Here is a 14,725-nt window from a genome sequence, read left to right as displayed (position 1 = left end):
GGGGTGGGAGGTGGCCTGAGGCCCTTACTGATGGGACCTGGATCTCTGTCCCCCTGTCAGGAACCCTCCCGTCGACCCTCAGGAAGGCCTGTGGCCTTTGGAGGACCAGGCTGGGGAGGTGCATAAAGCTCTGTAGTGGGCTTGGGCTCCTTCTGAGCTGCCAGCCAGGCTCTGCCCCTCCTGGCTGTGCTCTTCCCAGCCTCAGGGGCCTGGTGTTGGAATGATGGTGCTGTTTCCCAACCACAGGCCTGGAGCAAATGTCCCTGAACCCAAATTTCGTTGGTAAAATGACTTCATTTGCACATGTGAGGGGGGAAGGTGAGAAGCAGTGGATAAGCACTTTAAAGCCTTGGTTTCAGTTAAGGTTGAGTGAGTGCAGCTCAGTTCCTTCTGGAGTGGTTGGCTGGTGCCGAGTCCCTCGGGAGGATGGCCTGACCCTAATCATGGACTATCACCAGGTGTCCCTGCTGAGATGGAAGCTGCCTCCTACCTGTGACTGGGGGTGGGTGGGTGTCTCCCCCCACCATTCTCCCCTCACCACCTACCCAGGAGCTCAGGAGCTCTGGAGGTGGGCTTGAGTGGCATCTGAACTGGCCTTTCCACAACCAGTCTAATCAGGCAACTGAGAGGACTTTGCTATGGGGTTAAGTGTCCAGTGTCGGCAACAACTGATTGGGAGTTCATGTTATCAGGACTTTAAAAGTCCTTAACTCTTACCAGATAATGTGTCCGTTTCACATGTGAGTTGTGTGTTGGGTCTGGCTGTGCTGGTGCACAAACACTAAGGGACTTCTCACTTGTACAGGACTTGGGCAGACCCCAGCCGTGGCAGCGTGACCCCTGACCTGCTCAGGTCACTCATGGCCTTGACCTTTGTGGCAGAATTTTCTGATGGGTCATACATGATGTGCCCTCCACCATAACTTCTGCCATATTAAAGAAAAGGGGAACTTGTTTTCTTATTTTATTCGGAATTTCTGGCCATATTTGCTCCTAAACCAGATAGGCAACAGCGTCTATGTATCTTATCTAGCTGTATACACACACATACATGTGCACTTGCGGCACTCTCACCCAGTGCTTTCAGACACGCAGTTCACAGACCCTTTCCAAAGATCTCGCCGGCGTATTGCTGTGTACCCAAAAGATGGATGAATGTAAAGTAAGCTAAACTGTGTATTTGTAGTTGACTTCAGTTTATAAAAACATAAGTCTTAAAAAAAATTCAAAATATCCAAAATTGTCTTCAGTCATTTTCTTGGGCTTCCTAACCTGTAGCAAATGGTCAGGGGAGTCCCAGTGGGGGAACGGATTGGGGCGCCGTCAGAACACGGACCAGCTCACAGGATGCAGCAGGTCGAAGACTTGGGTGTGGGGCCGCCGTTGCAAATCTCTGTGCCTGCTGCAAGAGAGACAAGATGTGAGAGGACTGTGTGCTGGCCCCACCCCTTCTGCCCGGTGTCCTCTACCAGCCCCGCGGGAGGAAGGGCAGAGTGTGGGACCTGTGGTCAGCCTAAGCCGATTAGCCTAGCCTGGGCTCAGCCTTTCTTATCTTAGGTCTTGTGACACTTTTAGTTCTGGCCCCCCACAACTCCCAAACCGTCTTGACATCGGCTTCCTCCCCACGGCAGGAAATAGCAACAAAAGTCCCAGGGCTGAGGTGGCCACGCACAGGCAGATACCAAGGCAAGAACATCAGGGATTCCATCTTGGGGGTGAGGTGTGGCGACTCCTTATGATGAAGCCACCTGAGCCACATTCCCACAACGGGAGGCAGGGGTGGGGGGTGAGCAGGTAAAGAAATGCTCTGACACAGTACAGGGAAAGGTGTATGCTTGACTCTTTTAGCTCACTTATTTTCTTTTTTTAGGTCTTCTGTTTTTTTAAGATTTTACTCCTTTATTTCAGAGAGCGCGCGGGTGTGCGCAGGAGCAGGGGGAGGGGCAGAGGAACAAGCAGGCTTCCTGCTGAGCGAGGAGCCCAGTGTGGGGCTCCACCCAGGACCCCGAGACCATGACCTGAGCCGGGGTCAGATGGGCGCCCTTAGGTCTGATTTCTGAGGGTAGACGGAAGTGGAGGTAGATTTTCCTAAGTTAATTGGGAGGGGAATGCCTGGTGATGGAAGAAAGCTGTTGAGAGTTCCCGAGGTTTCACCGGGGCTTTCCTCCCTTTATAAAGGAAGTAACATTCAAATAGTTACTTTGTTAGAGGAAATGAGAGTCCCTGGGGAGGAACAAGGAGAGCCTGCAGTCTGGGTTTTGACTACACTCCGCCAGCAGGCTCGATTCCAAGGGACGGCTGCCTCTGCAGGGGAGATCCCGAGCACGCCAGCCCAAGCGCCGTGGGCCGCCTGCCTTTCCTCCAAGGTCAACTCTTGCCTAACCTCGGTCCCTTCACACGCTTCCATGTGGGGACGAGCCAGGTGTGTGCCCGCAGCCCAGACCTTTCCTGGCTGTCGTCTTGTCCTCCTGCTGCTGCTTCTGCTCCCCCAGGGCCTTGACTTTGGCCTCATACTCATCAGCCAGGGCCTTCCACTCCTTCCTGTTGTTCTGTAGTCTGTCGAACATGGGCAGGATCTCTTCATGGAAACGGGAAAACTCCTGGAGAGGGAAGACAGGGAATCAAGAAGTTGGGCCACACCTCCTGACTCTTCTAGGCAGCTGGGGCAGGTGGCCTCCCCACATCTTGGCCCTTGCTGGCACCAGCCTGTCCCCCACCACCCTGCCCCGCTCACCCAAGAGGAGGACCTGGGAGGGGGCCTGTCTGAGGGAGAAGGGAAGGCCACTGACATGTTGGTTTCCGAGCAAAGCCCTGGAAAACGGAGAAGAGAGGGTGGGGAGGGCACAGACAGTCTTAGTGGGGTGAGGACCCTTAGAGTAGAAAATATCAATGGCAGAAAGGGAATCCCTTGGCAGAGGGGGTGGGAAGACTCGGGCAGACATGCCGGTCTTGTAGCCCTTTCTCTGGTCTCTTCTACACACATCACACAGGCATGCACATGAGCCATGGACTGTGTAGAGGACTTGGGGGAGGCAATGGGAGGGGAGTGCTGGGGTGGGGCTGTGACCTGTGACCTGTGACCTTCAGGACTGGGATGTCCATTGGTCCTGCCTTCCTTCCCAGCACTTACGGCCCCACTGAGGGGGCAGCAGAGGGAGCTGGGGTTTCAGTAAGGGGAAGCCCAGTTGCCGTGGTGGTCGAGGTGGGGAGTGGGACTGGTCGTCTGGGGTGACTTCACTCAGAAGCAGACAACCTCCTCCTCACAGGCCCAGGACCAGATGGCGTGGAGCCCATGGGCATGTTGGGTATCACGTCGGAGGGGCTCTGCAGTCAGACCCCCGACACACTCCCTGACCAGTCCTCTGGGCTGTGATGTCACAGCGTTCCCCGGTCGCTCACGTGCCACACGTGTTTGTGGGTGAGGCATTCCCAGCTGCGACGGGTGGACCCATCCCTGTCCTCCTGGGTTCACAGGCACTGAACAAATGCACCCACAGATAAACTGCAGGCCACGAGTGGGGGTGTCCTAGATGGGGTTTGGGGAAGGGGCATGTGAGGTGAGACCTCATGGTGAGCAGGAAACCGTCCCAGAGGGTGGAGACTTTTGGGAAGCACTCAGAGCTTCTGAAGAACTGGTTAGGGGAGGTTGGGAAGGGACTTCTTGGGGCGACATCAAGGATTTCAGAGTTTAAGTGCGAGGATGAGGAGATGGGGGCTACGGCAGGCCAGGCCATTGGGTGAACCCGCGCCAGCCCCTCCCCCTCCTCTTGTGGCCCTAGCTGGGCCCCACACGGCCCTGCTCACCTTGTACACAAATGAGCACACGAAGTCGATGAAGCCGACCTGTAGTTTGGGGAGCTCGGCCGCCTTGTTCCGGTCCATCATCGGCTTGGGGGAGCAGAGACACCTGTCTGAGCCTGCAGGACTCACTCAGCCCCACCCAGCTCCTATGAACATGTCCACAGAGGCACCGATGAAGCGGTGTCCGTGGGATGAAGGTGGAGCCTCTGGTCCCGGGGCTCAGCCTGCCTTGATAGATGCTGGCCCTTGAAAGGGGGCAGCCAGGGTGCCCCTCCCCACTCTGAGCCATCTGGTAGTTCCAGGGCTGAGTCCGCCATGATACTCCCCAGTTTCAGGTCCCCTGAGCCCCTTCCTCCCACTTCCTTGGGAGGTATCCATGGTGCTGACTTAAGACCCGGCTCGAGAGCCCTCTGGGGCAAACTCCAGATGCCCTTGGAGGGGTTATCCTTGGCGTCCACATACTCCAGACCCCCTGAGCTGTCCCCTGCTAGTCTGTCCTTCATAGTTACCTACTGTCTGGGGCTCCATGTAGCAAGGGTGAGCCATGCAGGAACTAGAGGTCGGCCTGGTCCCCAAGGGACTTAGCTGATTGGTCAGGATACCCTTTCCTGCAGTCTGTCCCTGGTCCCAAAGCCTTCTTCACCTTGTGATCAGGCAGCTATCCACTGACTGGAGTTGACTTGTAAGACAAACCCTCTTTCCATCTCTTCCACCTGCTGTTGGACAACGCTGTGCTGTGCCGGTCCCCTTGGATCCTAGGTGGGTACCCTTGTGGTCTAGCAGCATAGTCCTGGCCCCAAATAGCTGACCTGAAGATCGCAGCATCTTCCATCTATCACGGTGTGGGCTCCTGGACCCCAGCCACCGGCCTTCGCTGACACTGTACTCTCCCCGCTTGAAGGCCTTCCTGGAGCAGCTCACAGCCTGGCTGAGGCTCACTGTGGAGCTGCCTGGGCCATGCAGGCCCCGGGTGGTGGGCACGGCCTGCCTCGGCCACTTTTGACAATGACTTTCCATTTCTGCATGGGCATCACAGCTTTATCCAAACCCTATTTTTCTACCACTTCACCCAGCTCCCGAGCCACCAAAATTTACACTCAGCTCATGTCACATGACAGACTCCACAAAGTGAGACTGAGGTCCCAGAATCCCAAATCCCCAGGGGTCCCCTGTTTGCACCAAACGGGGCCTGAGTATCCTAAATTTACAGGGGGTAGAAGATTCTGGAAGTAACACTCACAATGGGCTGCTGATCCAGAACGGTCCTTTCCAAGTCACCTTGTTCCCAGAACTCAGCCGCCACTAGCAGAGCAACCTGGGAAGGGGGGACGGTAATACAAGGCAGTCATCCCGCGGAGTTCAGTGCTTGGTCTCATCCCGCGGAGTTCAGTGCTTGGTCAGAAATTGACAAAGGAGCCTCTGCGCCCTCCGTCTTCTCTGCCCCCGACCCTCTGGGATCCCCACTCTTCAGGCTGGGCCTAATGCACAGTGAGCACATTGGCTCTTTCCAGTGTGGCAGCCACGAGCCCAGCCCCAGAGCAGGGGGGCAGCCCTCGGTGCTACTTGCAAATGAAGGTTTTGTCCCCTGTCTCAGGCTTCCCCTGGAGGCAATCTCAACGATAAGAGGTTGGGGCCCTGCGTGACTTCTGACCTTGCTCTGGACTTCCCAGGGCTTGGTGATGGCTGACAGGTCACATGCCGTCATCATCATGGCCCTGCAGGCAGATGAAGCTCCAGGCGTGCCCAAGCTGGCCTCCCTCCCTCACCTCCACCTCCGCCTCTGGGCACCCCTTCCAGTAGGAGACGTCTTACCGTGCGCACCCACGCCAGCACCCCTCATACTTCACCTCCCCTGCCCCTCGCAACCACAAACTGAAACCAACGCGTCTCCATCAGGCAGCTTCAGGTGCCCCTGATTCACACGTTCTTCCTTGTTGGATCTCTGGGGCAGGCCTGGAGGAGGACCGTAGCTCTGTGTATCCGTGGACGTTACGAATAAGGAAATGATCGCCAAATCCACAAACCAAGGAAACACACTGTCTAACCCCAAATCCTTTACTGTCTCCCCTGAGAATGAGGAGCAAGTCAGATGGGGCATTTATTTTGACACATTATCAAAGCCCTTTAGAGGTGAGCTGTTCTCGTTGTGGATCACTAGGGGACCTGGGGTCTTCTCGTTTTGTGGGGGGAGGTTTGAAGTTAACCAGCACTGAGACGGCTCCTGCCGCCCCCTTTGCTCACATGACTATCTCCTTCCGTGTCGTCTCCAGGGACAGGTACTCCACCCAGCTCTTCCTGTCCTCATAGTTCTTAGACTCGTCCACAATCTTCTGGAACATCGTCCTCTTCCTGAACCCCAAGAACAAAGAGAGCGAGTTAACCCCCACCCCTTCACCCCATGCAGGACACCCTCCTCCTCGATCCTAACCCCACCCACCCTTCTAGGAGAGAAACCGAGGCAGAGAGCTCAGGCCCTGCGGGCCACTGGGCTGGCAAGGGTCTTCTGGGAGCCCCAGCTCCCTACCCCAGCCCCCAGGCAGGCCCCGCCCCGCCTCCCCGCCGGCGACCACCCACTTGAAGTAGAGCGCCAGGTCCGTGGCGATGATGGCGATGTCCATGAGATGGATCACGTGCTCGTGCTGCCGCCGGTTCAAGTTCTGGTAGATGTTCAGGGACTGCGGGAAGGGGTAGGGTCCCCAGTCTGTCCCCTCCCCTGACACCCCGCTGGGCTGCTCCTTCCCACAGGTTGTGGGCACCAGACCCGCTGGTCTTGCTCGCCCTCCCCACCACTGCCTGAGACCTGAGCCCACCCCACCCCGCGGTGGGTGCATTTCCAAGTTCCAATCCAGCCCATCGTGGGGCCTCGCTCGCTGGTCAGAATGCCCTGTGGTGTTGTCGACCCCGGGCTGGGGTCAGTCAGAAATTCGGAGAAATACCCTGAGTGAGGAATGGGACACGAACCTCCTGGGAGAGCAGGAACTTCCCGAACTCCAGGTGATGCCGCTCCAAAATTGAGGAGCCGTGCAGCTTGGCTAAGGGGTTCTGGGATCTGTTGCAGGGGGTTTATTAAAATAAAAGTTTGACCGTGGAGCTTGGCTAAGGGGCTCTGGGATCTGTTGCAGGGGGTTTATTAAAATAAAAGTTTGGCCAGAAGCCCCCAGAGAGGCTGGTTGCTGCTCCTGGGACCCTGCACTTCTCTCCTCACCAGGGAAGGGGCAGCCCCCGCCCCCCGCCCAGCGATCTCGAGGCAGGCCCCCCAAATCCTCCCGCAGAGAGGCCCAGGCGCCCAGCCGGGCTGCTTACTTCATCTGGTAGAGGTTGTTGGTGCCACGGTGGTCGATGTCATGGCACAGGCCAGCGGTCACCATGGCGAAGGCCTCCAGGTCTGTGTAGTAGCTCTTCAGCTTTCCCGTCTGAGGGTACAAGCCCCTAAAGTTCTGCAGCTCTGCCAGCCCCTCCCCCATCCTCCCACATGCTCCGGGGGCCGGCGGGCAGGGCGGGCAGGGCGGGGGAGGGAGCGGGGCGTCCAGGTCTGTGCGTCTACTGCCGGGGCTGGGGGTGCGCCCGCGGAGGGGAGTGCACCTCCTCCATCCCTCTGCCCTTGAAGGCCCCCGCCTCCAAGCACCGGGGACGCTGCCCCAGGAACCAGGAGGGTCTTCACCGGCAGATCAGAGGCCACACTGGGACACGCACCGTGAGCAGCGTGAACATGGTCTGGGCCACGTTGAAGCCGTGACGCCAATTGTGGTAGGTGATTCTCCGGTACCCTTTGCTCACAGAAAACAGAAACCGCACCAGGACCTGAGGGGCGTCAGGACAAACGTGGGCTCTGAGCATTCGCAGGCGAATAGCTTGGTGTGAAAGCCCTGCTCACTCCCGTACTGGAGGCCTCCATGACCCTTCCTGTCCCAGTGATTCAGAGCTGGCCCCTGACCACCCTCCTGGGTGGGAGGTGACTGGCTTCACCCCCGCGGGGTGGATGAGGGGCGGCAGGTGGCCTGCGGGGCCAGGGTCAAAGCTAGGAACAGCTCCGGCATTCATGGCACCTCCAACCTATTGCCCAGCCCAAAATTGGGAGAGGGACCCCAGGCAAGGGGTATGGGATGTTTTAGAAGAAAAGGTCTGTTTTAGGCGTGGGTGTTTGAATGGGCAAAATGTATGGGCACTTGGCATGGACGATGGAGAAATAAAATGGTGGCTACAGGTGCAGAGATCAAGGGGCAGCAGCAGGGAAGTGAGCCTTTTCCTGCACAGCAGTTATCTCTGGACAACAGGGTGTGGGCAAAGGAGCCTCTTACTGCGTCCACTGTGATTTTTAGTGCCAGAATATGATTCTGAAATTTAAAAAAATTCTATTAATCATTTCTATACTTTTTTCTTTTGTGTTTTCCTTTAGTATTTAGTAAAAAAAAAATTTTTTTTAAATGCCAGCATGCTGTGCCTGTTCTCAGGGGGGCATGAAGAAGGGTGGTTCCCTCACTTGCATGGTGGGGAAGCAGAGTCTCCCTGAGGTGTGAAGGTGGAGGCAGAACAGCAGCCAGAAATCTATCGGAAAGCAGCAGGGCTCAGGGCAGAGCTGGAAGGGGCACCCCTCCTCCCTGGGATGACCTCTGAGGGGCTCTCTGCATTCAAACTGAGAGGATGCCCTTTGCTTTCTGCACAGCTGATGGGCTCCTGTTTCCTTTCCACCCCACACCAAACTGCACTATTGCCCAGTGATGCACTTAATGATCAAATGGTCTGGAGCAACCATTTACCAAAGTTCCATCCATCTATCTATCCATTGATACATCCATCCATCCATTTATTCTAGGCACGGTTGTGTGAATGCTGTAATGAACATGGCTGTCCCCAAACTTTCTGTAGGACCTAGGACCTCTGACCACATCTCTCCCACCTCTTGGGGGATTTGGGACCTCCCAACCACGTCTAAATTCTACCTCCCGGTGGATCTGGGACCCTTCGCCACAACCCCCACTTCCTGGTGGATCTGGGACCCTTCACCACGGTCTCCCACCTCCCAGTGGATCTGGGACCCTTCACCATGGCCTCCCACCCCCTAGTGGATCTGGGACCCTTCGCCATGGTCTCCCACCTCCTGGTGGATCTGAGACCCTTCACCATGGTCTCCCACCTCCCAGTGGATCTGGGACCCTTCACCATGGTCTCCCACCTCCCAGTGGATCTGGGACCCTTCGCCATGGTCTCCCACCTCCTGGTGGATCTGAGACCCTTCACCATGGCCTCCTACCTCCCAGTGGATCTGGGACCCTTCACCACGGCCTCCCACCCCTACCTCCTGAGGGATCTGGAACTTTCGGACCACGCCCAGCTCATAGTACATCTGGATGCCGCATTTGACCAGCTCCAGCTCTGTGCACTCCAGATCAGAGAAGTGGAACTCATAGATGTCGAACTTGGTGGGCCCCGGCAACACTTCCTTCTGTGGGAGGGATTGTGGGGTTGAGGGAAGCAGGCTTTTCTCTTCCCCTCCCAGGATCCTTTGTCCAGCCTCAGATGTCCCAGGTGTGTGGTGACATCTGCCCTTCCAGTTGCTCTGAACTGTGGCTGGCCACTCACATGCCCAGTGGTTCAGCCCCCACCCATGGCCCCACCATGAGAACAGAGGTGCCATCAGGGAAACAGGTGCAAAGACACGCACATAAAAAGATCACACACACACACACACACACCCAGGCATAGGGATACGCGGACAGCAGCAAACATCAGGAGATGACATGCTCAGGTCTCCTAGGAATGAGGAAGTTCCCCTGACCCTCAGACCCCTCCAGTCCCCACCCGAGGGGTGGGCGTCAGATTCTGACCAAGATTGTCCCCAGCTCTTCCTCCTCACAGTCAGCAGGCTCCTTCCCCAGACGTTCCCTTGTTGGCTAGGAGAGAAAACAGAGGGTTGAGACAGAGTGAGTGACTGCTTCACCCCTCCTAAGTACGGGACAGGGTGACAGCATTACCTACACCCCTTGTGAGTGTGGAACACGGTGACATCTGGCACACAACAACAGCTGGCGCTTCCAGCTTCAGAGAGAAGTGAGAGTAGCTTCCATCTCCCGTGTGTCCCTCCCTGCCCCTCTGGCACTGTTCTAAGCTGTCCACGTGGACAGCTGATGGAGTCCTCACACAGCCTGACCAGGAGGGCTCTGATGACTCCCTGCTCGCAGCTGAGGACACAGGGAGGGACTGCCCCTGGCCGTGCAGAGCATGTGGGACTCCAGGATTGGCTTGGCCCACCGACCACAGGATATGTCCTGACTGCAGGGACACCCTGCCTCCCCCCGGGCAGGAAGGGGACCAGGGCATGACAGGAGTGGTACCAGGATCAGCTGGATTTCGTCCTTGTCACATCTCACGTGGTACAGAACCATGTCCTGGGCGATGTCCTTGCGGTTCTCCAGCTTGTTCATCTTGTCGTAGGTGTCCGTGTTCAGCACCGACCAGCCCAGGAACTGAGTGAGGGACTGCCGACGGAGCAGCAGCGTCACCACCCCGACGGGCACCTGTGGTGCGCCAGGCCCCCTGTCCTGGCCTGTGGAGCGCTGCTCCAGTGCACTGACCGCTTTAGAGGGTCTCCAGGAATGGACCCTCACAGCCCCCCTTGTCCCACTCTCCTCGGGCCTCATGCTGGGTCGAGTGCTAAAGCAGAAGATAGGAAGGGACCCCACGTGGCTGTGTCCCATGCCATCATACAGGTGTTGCCTCCAAGAGCTGCACCCCTGACAGGTGTTTACCTCCATGAGGACTTCATCCTGCTCATCAAAAGGCTTCCCGTCTTTCCTGTTGTAGAACGTTGCAACCCCCACAATCTCCTCCTTTTTGTTGACGATGGGCATGGAGAGGACATTCTTGATGACCCAGCCTGAGTCGTCCAGAGGCCCTTCCTGCAGGGAGAGGCGTCCAGAGATGCCCGCTACTCTGGGTCTGGCCCTGGCCCAGGCTTGTCACCAAGCAAGCAAGAATCTCATTTCTTCTGCCCTCGAACTGTGGTGACTGGGTCACTCTTCCTGTCTGCTCACTGCCCCCATGCATGAGAGCTCTATGTCCATGGGTTCGTGTTGTGACTTCTCCCGCTAGCCGAAGCTGAGGCTCTGTGCCCACCAGGGTGGCTTTATGGTGTGAGGCCAGTGGTCACACAGGATCCCTCTCTTAGAAGGCTACCATGCTTGATTGAATCTTTGCCACCATGCTCTTAATGTTCTTAATAATTGTTGGATTATTGCATTCCACTCTGCTGCGCCCCACAAATTATGCAGCTATTCCCATCTCACAGTCCACTGACACCTGGCCAGTGAAATGTGGACACTGGCCAGTTTCTGGAAGAGCCTTAGAGATCAGGGCCAGTTCCACTGGCCCACTTGACTCTTGGCTTCTTCCAGAAAACAGCCTGCTCTGGTCATGTGTCCCCAGAGGAGGACCCAAGGAGCGGACTTAAAAAGCTCATTGTGGCCTGGCTCCACCCCACCAACCAACGTACCTGGGCCTGGGAAGCGTGTGTTTGCTGTTGTTAGCCCCTGAGATTTTGAGGTGGTTTCTTAAGAAGCGAAAACTAATTCAGTCCACCATTTCTGAACCACAGTATCTTTTTCCCCAAATACAACATACTTTCTGTAATGAATGGATAGATACCTGAAATTTGAACGTTTCATCGGCGGGGGCATTCATAATGTTACAGATCTGAAAGAGAATCAGGAAAACAATTTCACCTGAAGCAGCCCAATGTGTGATATGATTCTAAAAAAGACTATCTAGCCCGATGAGCTCGAAGCAGGTGAAGCAGGGCAGCTGGGAGGGGGCAGTGGTGCACAAGCTGGCAGGAAGGGCTGGGGCACCAGGGGAGGGCGGGGGCTCAGCAGACTCACAAAGCCACTTTCTGCCACGTAGGTTGGAAGGCCACTGGCCAGGGCCCAGTGATCAGCTGGGGGTGTGCTGGGGAGAGAACAGAGGGTTAGATGGTGGTTGGGTTCTTAGATGTATGTGTGTAGATTCTGGCTCAGTGTGCGTGTTAATGTTTATTCCCTTCTCTGAGCCCTGGTTGGGGCAGGAAGGCTAGCGGGTTGTGGACTCAGGGAGAGTAGGAGGAGGCCAGGGGTGAGGTTTGGGGGTGTCTGTGCTGTTTTACCCTTCCTCTGCCTATGCCGAGGCCCCTCACCCTGTAGGAGCCCCCTTCCCCACTGGGGGCCCCACTCTTCAGTCTAGTCCCTGGAGCTCGGTGTCAGTCACCTGTCCTGCAGGCTTACCACCTGGATCCTGGTCCCTTGGTAGAACTTGCAGGGTGGGGTCCTGACAGGCTTATGGGGTCTTGGGGTCACATGGCCATGCAGCTATAGAGCAAGGAATGGCCAACACCTGACCCCAGTCTCTCTAGTTTGGAGCACTGCCCTGCCCTCAGCCCAGCTGTTCTTCCACTGGGGTGGACATCCCCTCTTACCTGCCCTATAGGGTGTGCCTTTTGGGGGCTCCACGTGCCTGGGTGGATGGCTGAGCTAAGATGAGACTCTGAGGGACTCCAATGCAGGTACTGCTGACAGGGCCACCTATACAGCTCACCTGGGGCTCTGGAAGTCCACTCTGGATGTCCTTGGTGCCCCCTCCCCATCCCATTCTGCCTCGCCCTACAGTATGGGTGCACCGTCGTGCGAGGGGCCATGCTAGAGGCTACTGATCTGTTGTGATAAATTGCCAAAGCCAGCCCAGCTTGGGTCTGAGGGTGCTCGGCCCTCAGGTGATGCTTCTCCTAAAACCCGGGCACTTACGGGATGACCTTGATGTCTTCCTTGCCATGGAGGATATAGTCGATGACTTTGTAGAAGACGATTTCCTGCAAAATGGACCGCAGTGGTCACGAGGGGATCGCTGGGCCAGCTCCCCAGCGGGAACCTCCTTGAGGGTGAGAGGAGCTACGCAGGAGTCCCACCCAGACATGCATGTGCACACAGAGCATAGACCACACCACATAGTTACACACACCCTCACATGCACACATGGGTGTGCACATGTATGGTGCACACCCACATAGCACACATACACCCACACCCATATTGTTACACACACACGCACACATGGAAGTGCACACGTACGCCCACACCCACATAGTAACACACACCCTCACATGCACACATGGATGTGCACACGTACACCCACACCCACATTGTCACACACACCCTCACATGCACACATGGAAGTGCACATGTACGCCCACACCCACATAGTTACACACAACCTCACATGCACACATGGAAGTGCACACGTACGCCCACACCCACATCGTCACACACAACCTCACACGCACACATGGAAGTGCACACATACGCCCACACCCACATCGTCACACACAACCTCACACGCGCACATGGAAGTGCACACGTACGCCCACACCCACATAGTTACACACAACCTCACACGCACACATGGAAGTGCACACGTACGCCCACACCCACATAGTTACACATACCCTCACACGCACACATGGAAGTGCACACGTACACCCACACCCACATAGTAACATACAACCTCACATGCACACATGGAAGTGCACACATACGCCCACACCCACATAGTTACACACAACCTCACACGCGCACATGGAAGTGCACACGTACGCCCACACCCACATAGTTACACACAACCTCACATGCACACATGGAAGTGCACACGTACGCCCACACCCACATAGTCACACACAACCTCACACGCACACATGGAAGTGCACACGTACGCCCACACCCACATAGTAACACACAACCTCACATGCACACATGGAAGTGCACACGTACGCCCACACCCACATCGTCACACACAACCTCACACGCACACATGGAAGTGCACACGTACGCCCACACCCACATCGTCACACACAACCTCACACGCACACATGGAAGTGCACACGTACGCCCACACCCACATAGTTACACACAACCTCACACGCACACATGGAAGTGCACACATACGCCCACACCCACATAGTAACACACAACCTCACATGCACACATGGATGTGCACACGTACGCCCACACCCACATAGTTACACACACCCTCACATGCACATATGGAAGTGCACACGTACGCCCACACCCACATAGTTACACACACAACCTCACATGCACACATGGAAGTGCACACGTACGCCCACACCCACATAGTAACACACACCCTCACATGCACACATGGATGTGCACACGTACACACACCCACATATTTACACACACCCTCACATGCACACATGGAAGTGCACACGTACGCCCACACCCACATAGTAACATACAACCTCACATGCACACATGGAAGTGCACACGTACGCCCACACCCACATAGTTACACACACACCCTCACACGCACACATGGAAGTGCACACGTACGCCCACACCCACATTGTCACACACACCCTCACATGCACACATGGAAGTGCACACGTACGCCCACACCCACATAGTTACACACAACCTCACACGCACACAGGGAAGTGCACACGTACGCCCACACCCACATAGTTACACACAACCTCACACGCGCACATGGAAGTGCACACGTACGCCCACACCCACATAGTTACACACAACCTCACATGCACACATGGATGTGCACACGTACGCCCACACCCACATCGTCACACACAACCTCACATGCACACATGGAAGTGCACACGTATGCCCACACCCACATCGTCACACACCTCACATGCACACATGGAAGTGCACATGTACGCCCACACCCACATAGTTACACACAACCTCACACGCACACATAGAAGTGCACATGTACGCCCACACCCACATCGTCACACACAACCTCACACGCGCACATGGAAGTGCACACGTACGCCCACACCCACATTGTCACACACACCCTCACATGCACACATGGAAGTGCACACGTACGCCCACACCCACATAGTTACACACAACCTCACACG

General features: G+C 56.2%; 1 protein-coding gene across 2 annotated transcripts in view; it reads right to left on the bottom strand.

Annotated features, from left to right (window-relative positions):
* Positions 1-1,294: 1,294 nt before the first annotated feature.
* The window catches only part of PDE6B (phosphodiesterase 6B), a 32,121-nt gene continuing 18,690 nt past the window's right edge, over positions 1,295-14,725 (bottom strand). Inside the window, exons 6-22 of one of the 2 annotated variants that reach the window (XM_026485997.4) lie at positions 12,570-12,634; positions 11,676-11,742; positions 11,443-11,490; positions 10,548-10,697; positions 10,134-10,277; positions 9,627-9,692; positions 9,098-9,244; positions 7,495-7,602; positions 7,105-7,214; positions 6,763-6,850; positions 6,376-6,476; positions 6,043-6,150; positions 5,453-5,516; positions 5,042-5,116; positions 3,805-3,888; positions 2,444-2,600; positions 1,295-1,402 (exon numbers count right to left, since the gene is read on the bottom strand). In XM_026485997.4, the coding sequence (XP_026341782.3) occupies positions 1,341-1,402; positions 2,444-2,600; positions 3,805-3,888; positions 5,042-5,116; positions 5,453-5,516; positions 6,043-6,150; positions 6,376-6,476; positions 6,763-6,850; positions 7,105-7,214; positions 7,495-7,602; positions 9,098-9,244; positions 9,627-9,692; positions 10,134-10,277; positions 10,548-10,697; positions 11,443-11,490; positions 11,676-11,742; positions 12,570-12,634 (1,644 nt within the window). In that variant the 3' untranslated portion in view covers positions 1,295-1,340. The remainder of the gene's footprint in view (positions 1,403-2,443; positions 2,601-3,804; positions 3,889-5,041; positions 5,117-5,452; positions 5,517-6,042; positions 6,151-6,375; positions 6,477-6,762; positions 6,851-7,104; positions 7,215-7,494; positions 7,603-9,097; positions 9,245-9,626; positions 9,693-10,133; positions 10,278-10,547; positions 10,698-11,442; positions 11,491-11,675; positions 11,743-12,569; positions 12,635-14,725) is intronic. The other variant, XM_026485998.4, reaches the window with a different exon arrangement.

This window comes from Ursus arctos, unplaced genomic scaffold (assembly GCF_023065955.2).
Source record: "Ursus arctos isolate Adak ecotype North America unplaced genomic scaffold, UrsArc2.0 scaffold_9, whole genome shotgun sequence".
NCBI classification, from domain to species: domain Eukaryota; kingdom Metazoa; phylum Chordata; class Mammalia; order Carnivora; family Ursidae; genus Ursus; species Ursus arctos.
This window is presented reverse-complemented; position numbering and strand designations above follow the sequence as displayed.